This window comes from Dreissena polymorpha, chromosome 3 (genome assembly GCF_020536995.1).
Source record: "Dreissena polymorpha isolate Duluth1 chromosome 3, UMN_Dpol_1.0, whole genome shotgun sequence".
NCBI lineage: Eukaryota > Metazoa > Mollusca > Bivalvia > Myida > Dreissenidae > Dreissena > Dreissena polymorpha.
The window spans coordinates 65101757-65114015 of record NC_068357.1 but is presented as its reverse complement, the minus strand read 5'-3'; the positions used below and the strand labels follow the sequence as shown (position 1 = coordinate 65114015).

General features: G+C 32.3%; 1 protein-coding gene across 2 annotated transcripts; it reads right to left on the bottom strand.

Moving 5' to 3' along the window:
* Positions 1 to 1571: 1571 nt before the first annotated feature.
* On the bottom strand, positions 1572 to 9981 carry LOC127874505 (uncharacterized). Of its 2 annotated transcripts, none has more exons than XM_052418869.1 (10): positions 9846 to 9981; positions 9157 to 9492; positions 8846 to 8944; positions 4812 to 4925; positions 4340 to 4372; positions 3895 to 4005; positions 3390 to 3719; positions 2685 to 2712; positions 1977 to 2081; positions 1572 to 1725 (listed from the first exon to the last, which is right to left on the bottom strand). In XM_052418869.1, exons 3-9 carry the CDS (start codon positions 8898 to 8900, stop codon positions 1994 to 1996), a joined length of 759 nt encoding a protein of 252 aa, XP_052274829.1. In that variant the 5' UTR covers positions 8901 to 8944; positions 9157 to 9492; positions 9846 to 9981; the 3' UTR covers positions 1572 to 1725; positions 1977 to 1993. The 2 variants fall into 2 exon arrangements, with proteins under 2 accessions (XP_052274829.1, XP_052274828.1); XM_052418868.1 differs by having other exon boundaries at positions 9916 to 9981.
* Between the last annotated feature and the right edge of the window lie 2278 nt (positions 9982 to 12259).

Below are 12259 nucleotides of genomic sequence, written 5' to 3'. Positions count from 1 at the left end.
GGTGGTGGTGGTGTAGGTGGTGATGATGATCATGATGATGATAATGAACAAGATGATGATGATGATGATGATGATGATGATGATGATGATGATGATGATGATGATCATACTGATGATGATGATGATTTTTGTGTTGGTGGTGGTGTAGGTGGTGATGATGATGATGATAATGATGGTTGTGGTGGTGGTGTAGGTGGTGATGATGATGATGATGATTATGATGATGATTATGATGATGATGATGATGATGATGATGATGATGATGATGATGATGATGATGATGATGATGGTGATGATGGTGGTGGTGGTTGTGATGATGATGCTGATGGTGATGATGATCCTGGTGGTGGTTAACGTGGTGATGATGATGATGATGATGATGATGATGATGATGATGATGATGATGATGATGATGATGATGATGATGATGATGATGATGATGATGCTGATGATGATGATGATGCTGCTGCTGCTGCTGCTGATGATGATGATGATGATTTTTTAGAGCGGACGTAGGGTATTCTTCATTATTCAAAAAATGGAAGGCACTATATAGTAATTCAGTTTGTGTAGAGATAGTTATGACACAGTTAAAACACAGGATATACGGTTTAAATAAGACTCTGCATGCAAATGTCTTTGTAAATTGATTGTATATACATTAATGACTACAATTACTGAAACAAGAGAATAAATGGTATGCATTTGCGGATTATAGAGAAAACAAAAATGACAATTCGCGAAAAGATTGGTTTTCTCAAACAGATCCAGTAAACATTGATTAATCATGCTTATTTACATAATAAAGAAATCCGTTTCATGTCAACGGTTTACAATCGTTTAAGTTTTTCATAGAGTTTGTAAAATACACAGTCAATAGGAAACGTTGCGATTCAACTTAAGTTGTTAAGGCTTCAGATAGTGTCAATTTCAAATTTTTATTAGTACATCAACATACCTGTGTGCGAATGATTTTGTTTTCATTATAATATGACAATATACCAGTATTCGCATATTTGTATATATTATTAAACAATACATATTGCAGGTTAGTCTATAATAATAACTGTGACCTAAATAGTATAATCACGCATGAATCTTCCAAGGCTTGTGTGGGTCAATTAATGGACAAACGCGCAAATGCGTGCTTCGTTACTGCTGTCAAGTGGGTGGGTGTCACATGTCCGGTACATATATATAGGCTATTGTTCGATAGCTTTTCGCGACAAGATGTTGACTTGTTATTACTACACTCCGATTGTCTGTTGAAACACGGAAATTAAAATTCTATTAATACAGCCGGCATAATACAAAGGAAGCGTAATAGTTCAATTGGGTATTCAGAAATTGTTCACCGACATTCTTTAATATATTACGACTGTTACACTGTTATTTAAATAACTAGTATTGGTTCATCGAGATTATGAAAACGATTAGTAAATGTAAATTTCTAATGATTCAACTAATAAAAAAATCTACGTATAATTACCTTAAAATGCCAAAAATATAGTTATGAAAAATAGTAATAAAATTCAAACACTTTAAAAATGACAATACACCCATTTCACGAATCCTTGCAACACAATGCAAGTTGATTTTTAACACAATCTTCATTCTCTCAGCAACAGCTATAAAAATGATTATTCGGTTAATCGAGGAACATTGCACTGCAGTTTTAGTTTGTCGAACTTTAGATTTCTGTTTGTCAAATTTGAAGAAAAAAGCCTGAAATATTAAAAGCGACGTACAATTAAGTATATAACTCGCGACTGTGTGTTATGAGTTACCACTTTGTAGCTGAAGCGATAACAGTAACATAAAGTTAGTCTCAGACGTTTAGTAACCAGTCTTTGATAATTGCGAACGTTCTTTTAATATCAGTCAAAACAAATATACATCTTTATTGTATAGCTATCGTTATACGATCGGTTGTCATAATTTGGATGTAACGTTGTTTATATATAATACATACTTACATTCAATCACATCTTTGCTAAACAAGTGAGTTGTATTGGGATTTCATATCACGGGTTTCCGGGTTCAAATATTCGTAACGAGCACTCTCCACATCAGTCCTAGACCTTTTGAGGCAATAGTGGTGTGTGAGTAAATATTAAATATTGAATAACAGCATTTAAGCATAACAGAGTTTGCGCAAATAAGTTCTCACTTTGAATTCTTCAAATGTACGCACATTAATTGAACAAAACAAAACTAATTAAAACAATTTGAGTCCACAATCCTCAAAAACCTATCGAAACCTTAAAGTGCACCATGATTGATTAACCACGGAGGTATTCCAATGAAACGTCAGTTGACGTATTTCGGCCTGTTTTGTAATTATGTCTTTTCAAATATTGTCAATGTAACTCAAGCGTTTAATAATAAGGCTAATGAAAGGTTCGCGATCATTATTTACGAATTCAGCACAATTATTTCGAATTCAACGTTCCGTTGAGATGACGGCCTTGTATGCATTTGTGTTTGAGTTAATTAAGTACTTTTATGTAATGTTGTATTGCTGTCACTTATGACACTTGCTATTTGTGCTAGATGTTGACCATCTTTCGAAAGCAGAGTCACGATCAAACCAACAATCGAGACCAATTCATCAAATATTTAACAAACTTATATAGTATAGAAATAAACTGTGGGGATGTATTTAATCGTTTCAAAATACTTGCTTGAGATTTCCGAACCCAGGTTCATCAACTGCAAATATATATAAAGCACTTGATTAATATTTTTGGAGGTTACAATAAAAGTTTAAAAACTTTCAGATATATAGTAGAAGTAGTAATAGTAGTAATGGTAGAAGTAATAGTGAAGTAAGTAGTAGTAGTAGTAGTAGTAGTAGTAGTAATAGTAGTAGTAGTAGTAGTAGTAGTAGTAGTAGTAGTAGTAGTAGTAGTAGTAGTAGTAGTAGTAATAGTAGTAGTAGGAGTAGTAGTAGTATTAGTAGTAGTAAAAGTAGTAGTAGCAGTAGTAGTAGTAGTAGTAGTAGTAGTAGAGTAGTAGAAGTAGTAGTAGTAGTAGTAGTAGTAGTAGTAGTAGTAATAGTAGTTAGTAGTAGTAGTAGTAGTAGTAGTAGTAGTAGTAGTAGTAGTAGTAGTAGTAGTAGTAGTAGTAGTAGTAGTAGTAGTAGTAGTAAAAGTAGTAGTAGTAGTAGTAGTAGTAGTAGTAGTAGTAGTAGTAGTAGTAGTAGTAGTAGTAGTAGTAGTAGTAGTAGTAGTAGTAGTAGTAGTAGTAGTAGTAGTAGTAGTAGTAGTAGTAGTAGTAGTAGTCGTATAGTAGTAGTAGTCTTGTTACATTAGTTGAGTACGAAATATAGCGTATTTTACAATACAACGACAATGATGTGGAAACCAAACGCCATACTCTTACATTACCATCAGAAAAAGTCGTATCTGCTAATGCCATAAACAAAATCGGCACAGGATAGTTTTGTAGAGGTTTTCCAGCAAAAGATGTTGATGGATCGTCTTCTGTCATATGAAGCATTTCCATCGTGGGTGTTGACAGATGACCATCATGTCTGTCTGCGATGTTTATTTCATTGTTCAGGTTGTCACATGGATTTATATTTACTATTGAAACTTCTGAGATTTCATGGTAATGAACATATGTGCTATCTTGTAGGGGAATTTGTAAAATATTTGCATCAATGGCATTGTGTTGACCTGTCGTGTTATCGTTTTCAGTAACTTGATTATTGACTGCTGAAATATTAATTAGACAAATGTAATTTCATCAATTGATTAATATGTATCGCATGCAATACTGTACACAAAATTATGACAAAAATATGGCAATCGAGTATTATGGGATATAATTGACCAAACTCGGAAGGACAACGTGTTCGCGCCTGTTTATGCACATGTTTATATTATGTACCTCTTAATCCCGTTTTCAATTTCCAATATGTACATATGGAGGCGCATACAGCAATTAAAACTGCTGATCCCGCTGCTGTAAAGATCACTATCAATTCTCGGTTCGATAATGCTGTAAAAAGCACACATTTCTGACATTGATGACTTTCTTAAAATAAGTGGAACCTATTAACAATTTATTTTTGCTTGAAGTTTCATTTATAAAGTTTAAAGCAGGAAACGATTTGTAAACATATGTTTACCTCATTCTTGTAATTACAGTAAAAATTTGAAATCTCTGGCTCCTCTCTTGGCGTAGAGATAGTAGAGATAGTGTTGCTTACATGTGATTGTGATGAAAAGTACGCTGATTCTTGCAAGGTATAGTTTTCTATGAAGGATGAAATAGCAGTTATTAAAATGTAAAACAAAGAAAAATACTTTTATCGCGAATAGTCTACTCTTACCAATTTGGTCCATGACGCCAGGCAGTTCATTACCTATAGACAAATGAGTAATCGGTAAGATTAAGTAATACTTAAAAGCCCATAAACACTAAAAATCAAATAATATTTCGTGCAATGTTTAAAAATAATGTAGTTAACATAAAAAATCAGTGTTCCTTATAGCAATGACCAAAATTTCAACGTTAGATGTGGTCTGGTAACATAGATTTAATGCGATACAAAATGGTCGTTTTATTTTTTTGTGTGTGATATCCAAACATTTACGAGCGAATGCGAAATTGGTTTCGGGCAGCGTCGAAAGCTTTACAAGCTGGGCAATATCCATCGAGTTTTAAAATGACATGTTACATTTTATTAATTAAATACTGGCAAACATATTTTTTTTCGCTCTACTTGTTTTTAGTTATTGCCAACTTTGTTTCTTGAGAAATAATAAACACAATTGCTAATCACAATAAGGTACTGTACTAACCGTTTAAATCGGTGACAGGCGTGTTACTGGCCACGAAATATTCTGTCACGGAAGAGGTATAGGTGTAATCTATTGCAGTGGAACCTTCCCTTATTTCAGTAATGCGACTCTCTGCTACGAAATAAACGCACTTTTACAATGATATGTTTGCAGTGATGTCTTCATGTACGACGTTTATCCATTTATTTTTATTTTTAAGATCACAGAATCAAATGTTATTCACATTCACGTGTATATGTAATTGTATTTTCAATCTTATCTTTTAACCGGAAATGCGTGTTGTTGGCATTTTGTTTTATTTAATTCTAAGATTTTCGCATATATGGTAAGACGATTTTTGTAATCAGAAACACACGTTCACATACTTGTCAAGTCACATGAGTGTAAAGACTGCTTTTCAAGACACCTAGTTAACGTGTGTACAGTTTCTTTTAATCAACGTCATTACTCTGTATGCCTTAGTTTATTGACACATATACAATATAAAAACACTCATAACATACACCATATAAATGATGCGGTTTATAACGTCTTCTAGACGATTTTCAATTAAGATTTTCTATTCAAATTTTCGGTCTGAATGGAATATGAAATGAGCTAATCTAAGGTAAATAAATTGTTTATACAAATAACGGATTGTCATTCCAAGAATGGCGGCGTTAACGTTGTACGTTTAATTATCCTCTATATGGTGTAAAATTTATATTTTAACACGAACAAACAAATGGTAATTTTCAGGACATTAATTATTAAGAATATTTAACGAGTTACATTCTTAAATAGATACCTCACAAGTATCGACACAATTTATTACACTGGATGTGTAATTCTAGTGAAACTAGTTTCAGTAATTTAAGATTGGTATTTAGGATCTAGTTAGTAGGAACTTATTTACGTAGTGACTCAATTGGCTACGAACATCGATATTGATGATCCAATAACGTTTTTAAGAAAAAACACATATTCAAAACATGTTCTGATGAGCGATTTTGATTTCGAGAATAATTCGTAGGTCTTCGAAAGTTAGGTTGGTACGGTTTGCATGAACAAAACGCATATATTACACCACATACGGTTGTGAATGAAAACGTAATAACAATTTTATTTTATTTTTAAAGAATGCGCAAAAAAGTGTATAGAGTTAGAGAAAACGTTTTTATAAGTCGTTCAAGCATGGGTTTTTCTTTGGTTTGAGTTTTTCTTCTCAGCTTCACACGATAGTGACATTAAAGCAGATGTCCCTCGCCTTATTTTCAACTTGTCGAGTAACATGTTTGTGGGAATTTAACAAGAGCTAGTAACGTCCGGTTAAACAACTAACCTTGTCTTCCAGATAGGTATATGTTAATTTGACATCAGCCATTCGCGTGATATATCATAGAAAACAAATGTTGCAAACATGACATGCTGTAATGCGTATTAATTTTTTTTTAAGTACGCATTTTAAAACAGCTTACACACGCATCGATCTCAAAAGTTTTGCTTACGACGCTTACATCTAAAAGTACTACAACACGAAGATTTATCCGCCCGCCGGTAAAATGAACCGCTGACTGTTATATGTGCCGTGTGACACCTCATATTCACGTCGCTCGAATATGCGGTTATTGCCATCGTATAGACGGGACTCCATCTTTGCACTAACATGCACTTAGAAATAGTATTTAATACATACACTCTAGCGATCGTGTATCATTTTATAACCGCATCAGTTTAGGAGAAGAAGAATATCGCAATCGAACTCACATTCTTTACATATTTCGTCCGTCCGCTTGTCATTTAATTGAAACACATCAGGAAAACTAAACATATTTAAATGCAAAAGAGGAAATTGCATTTTTTCCTACGGATTATTTTCTTTCTATTAGAAATTTCTGGCTGGGTGTCAAAAAACTTGCCATTAAATTCTATTTGAGAAACATACTTTCAGCGTATTGAACAAATATTTCATCGATAATCTGTTTTTCGATGATTATGTCGATACGAAGCGCACAGGGTCAACTGTTTTTTTTCTATAACTCTTTGTTTCCTATGAGATATGTATGTTCTGATTTTGTTTGAGCTTTACATCGCTTTACAAACTAAAAGTGTCCTTTGTGTAAAAATCTTCGCAACAATGGGTTCTCTTTGTTCATAGAAATTTGTTTCAGTCTTAGGTTTAAAACTTTGCTAAGCCTAACAAAATTGACCTATCACAATATTTATCGGAAAAGAATAATGCCTCAGTAATAATAACATGGGTTATACATCATCAAACTAGCTGATCCAGCTCTGTTACTATTATTTATCTAGTTTAATAATAAAAACATATCAATAGGACGAATTTCTGACGTTGTATCAAGATTAGTTTAAGGGTCTCAATAGATGTCCGATAACTTTATATTATGTTGATCAAGATAATCATAATGACTCAAATAATCAGATATTGGACTGGAATACACACACCACTAAGAATATTTCTTCTCAATATTATTATCAACATATTTAAGCACGCTTTATGGGTGATTCGCATTACTTTTTATTTCTTTACATTGTATTTGTAAACACAGACTTCAGTAGACCCATTACAGAGGGGGTAATCACGTGATATTCAAGATGGCGACGTCCATGCCGAGACACCTGTTTTTCGCCGCTTTATACCCTTTATTACTTTTGTTTAATTTTAAAAGACACTTACTTTCCAGCCATATCAGTAAACATGTGATTAGCGTTTATTTCGTATTAAAATTCGCTTTGTATCTCGACTTTACAACACGCAAATTTTATTGGTGGAGCTTTAATTAGGTCATTCCGCTAAGAAATTTCGCAGCGAGTCAAGTCGAGATTTAGAGCGAATATCAGCACTAGTAAATGCCTTGTTGATATGGCTAGAAAGTGAGCGGCATTTAAACGATACATACAAGTAATAAAGGGTATAAAACGGCGAAAAATACCTGCCTCGGCATGAACGTCGCCATCTTGACTATCACGTGATTACACCCTCTGCATTAGAGGTAACCCAAAGTTCATTTTGACAACAATTCTGCCAGAGTAATATTTTCAGTTTAAAATCTGCTTCCTATTGAACATAAACCATGCTTTGTGAATACATTTGGTTTTGATTAGATCAAAGTTGAACATAACCTAAATGTAGAGACGTTCATTTTGCAAAGCAAATTGTAAGTACTACATGAATTGGGTAACTTGCATAACAATTAACCAAAATAAATAAGACAGGTCTGTCAACAAAGCAATGATTCATGTTGGTAGATGTGTTTCGAGTTTTCGATTAGACGAAAACGCCCTTTCTATGCTGTCGATGCGGTAATGTTTACACCTATAGGAAACACATTAAAAAGGCATCAAATCGCAAATAATAAACACGTTTAGTATATACCTTTGCTTATCATTAAATAAGATTTCGTCGTTTGATCCACGTCTTAACAAGATATTCCACCGTCGATAAATCCCAATATTAATTAAATTAAACGAGGTGTAGGTATAAATTTCTACAAAGCAGTATGCATGGCAGACGTAAAGAAACTTGTTATATAGCTATTATAACAGATACACGACGAAAATAATAAGTCCCGCATGTTTACCATGTTGATAATTACATTCGAAATGCTATTTGAGGTTTTCTATAAAAACAAAACAGTAGCATAATCGTTGAAAAACTATGTCGATGTATCATAAATCTGTTTTTCTTGTCGATATGATAAGACTAACATGTCTTAGGTAGATTGTGGTCTGTTTTATTTCATTTGTTCATATGTTTATAAACCGGGACATATTTAAAAAAAAATATCAAGTATAGTATGATGATAGGGACAAGTGTGCACGACTTTAAGGAAAATATGTGAATTTACAATTACACCGCCCACATCGTTTTATGATCAAACGGCGATCTCAAATGCTTTTCACGTTTTTTATGGATAAACTATAATACAACCATTCCAAAAAATAAGGCAAGAACTGATCATAACATGAAATCTTGTGACGACCCATGCAAACAATATATGAAATGAAAATGATTTAACAAATTTTAGACCTACCATCAATTGTAGAAGTTATATAATTTGTGTTTTCTGCGACGACATTTATACCCATTGAATGTTCGATCGGCCACTCTTGTATTGCTTGAGTGCTGATAACTGGAAAATCGATAAAATGTGTATTCTTTATTGTTTTAAATTGATAAAGTTCTCTACATAGTGTTTATTTTGATAATGTATGAAAGCATAGTATGCACACACATTCATGTCGTTTAGGTTATTATTTTAAAATTTATTAATTCTTATTAAATTAATTACCTGTTTTTAATTATCAATTTTCTTACAAAAACAACAATAAAGTAAACAATTACCGTTAAATAACGCGTCTTCTTGATCGCTATAAATAGCTTTTGCGTCCTTGAATAACAAACAACTCCATTTTTCCCCTGCAGTTGACCTTGAAGAATCAGAAATATTGCACAGAACATGACTTTTTCCTAAACAAGTACACGCAATTTGTACCGATTGCTTATCAGACGTTGCTTTGCACTTCCCAGAAGTTTCCTCAACCCTTACTCTGAGGGTTGTATTTTTACCATGCTTTTGATAAATATTTACTAATCCGTCTGATGGACCATTATACACGCAAGATATTTGTACTGTTCTCAACGACAAAACGTTGACTGAAATATCTGGTGGCTCTGCCACTGAAATTATAATACCAGAATACCATTGCTAAGATTTGTTTAAACAACAAGTTTTAACAATTACGTAATAAATATAATAATATTAATACTTTTAATAATAATAATTCTAATAATAATACTAATACAAATGCTTATAGTTATACTAATAATAGCATTAATAATAATGATCAATACTACTAATATTAATAATGATCAATACTACTACTAATAATAATGATCAATAATAATTATAATAATAATAATAATAATAATAATAATAATAATAATTATAATAATAATGACTTATACTACTACTAACACAACTACTTATTACTTAGAATAATAATTATCATCATAATCATCACAATCTTTACATCTTTATCATAATAATTATGATTCCATTGTTGTACGAATGCCTTTATAAATCCACACGAATCAACCTACTAATGGAAACAGAACAAAAAGCCACCATCGTGACTAGAGTAACTTGTCTCTTCACACTCGCATGCATGACTGATGGACGACAGGAAAGTAGCGCGCATTTAATTGTTAACAATACTAGCTGAAAATGCGGAAGCTGATTCAATAGTTATGTCTGCAACAGCAAATTTGTTTCGCATGTCACGCTACTTTGACATGTTGACAGTTATTTCCAATTATAATACAAAGACAAGAAATTATTAATATCCCTCACCTCCCTTGAATTGAAATGTATATATTTGTCAAAAATAATCCGTGTTTTTATCTGAAATCATATCGCGAATGCCGTGTTGTTAACTATGTTAAGTTTGTTAAACGAAATTAAGTCTTGACATAAATATAATCACCATATTGGAAACGCTGCCATATTTTATACATGCTTATACTAGTTCTAATACAGAGAACTCAAGCGACGTTTGAATGAGTTGTTGACGCAATTGAGGACGACGAACTAACACTGTTTTCAAGTACTCGAAACATCTCCTTTAATATGAATATGTACCTCAAATTTATGAAAATCGCTCAGTTGCTTTTCATTGTAGCTTTGTTTTCAAGAACACTTACAAATGTTTACGAAAATCTATTCATCCAGGATTTTCTGTTGGGGTGAGGCGTGGGCGTTAACTTTGATCACTTAAATCATAGTTTCAAGCTTCTGATATTGTAGTTCGATTTCGGAGGCATGCTTATACAGAGGAAGACTACTTTTAAGTAAGGTCATTTGCAACGGGTTAACAAATTGAATCATTTCCTTTTTTGTCAGAAGATTCCATATATATTAAGCAGCGTATTAAGCATATTCGCATAATTTAATAAATAAAACTAAACATGCAACCTATTTAGCATTTTAAATAAATAGGATACAATACACAAGCTACACATGTATGTATGCATATTTGCCAGCCTATCTTTCATGTTTAGCGTATAAAGCATGTTAGATAAATAAGGTGAAATAAATAGCCTTATTACAATAATCAGTAAATGTAGCATTTAATCTAATTAACAGACTATTGAACATATTATCCACCGTTTTTTAAATAGAACGGAACGTACAGCCTATTTGGAATATGTAGACTATTTATGAGCATATTTAGCTTAATATTTATGTTAATGAAATATGATGAAATCGACAACTTATTTAGCATATTTATCCTATTTAGAGCCTATTAACCTATTGTTTATTAAGCGTATTAAGCATATTTGACATTGTTATTTATGATGAAAAACTGGCCTATACGCATACTTAGCCTATAATGAAACGTATTTATCTTATTTATTGTTTTTAGTAAATAGGAATTACGAGCACAACATTGACGATTTAGATATGGAGGGGGAATCTGGCCAGAAAGGATTTTCAAAAAAACGAAATATGTTAAAACCCAAACATTATAGCTTGAGAAACAAATTTGTAAGTTGCATGATGATTTGGTCAACACTATTACTTCTAGCCATGATCAACTACCTTGTCATTAGTGCCAATATTTCAGACTGAAGACATTACTTAAGAAATGTTTTAAATATAGGAATAACAAAACTGCTAAAACATTATAAGGACAGAAATGTGTTAATCCTTTAGTTGAGGCAGGTGGCCAATAAAACAAGAAAGGGAAAAAACGTGCAGCACAGCATTAAACGTAAACATTAATGAAGAACTGCTTTAGAACGGTCATAGCAACAAATTGTGGTGTAATACTGCTTTGAAGATGCTTTTCTGAAGTTACTTAAATTATTTATACAATAACAATAACCAATATTAAATGTGTACTACATATATTTAGCTAGAAACAAGGGTCAGTGCCCTATACTATACATTTAAATACTGGCTCATCGTAATGAGTTTAACTTAGTTTTGCAAACAAATACTCAATAACAATCCATGCATATCCTTCGTTTTTGAATTAAACTTAAAAACATTATGAGAATAACTGAGAAACAACGCACTTGCAATTCATGTTAATATTGGCTCTTTGTAAAGTTTATTGAACTTACTTGATTACAACAATTCAATATTACAAAAACTGTCCAATAGTTATTTAGTTGAATTGCACTTAAAAGGTAAAAAAAACAGCACAGCCCAAATATGGATTCAATATTATATTAACTTATTAACAAAAGAGCTTTATACATTTATTGTTTAAAAATGGAAGTATAACTTACAAATAAGAGAAGTCTGGCTCTTGAATACCCTTAAGCTACTTGATCTCACTGTCTATAGTCTATATTTCAAATGGGACCTTACTTCTATCGTTTGACTTTTTAATTCCAAACATTTATTAGTTCGTTATATCTTACTTCTGGGAGGATGCTT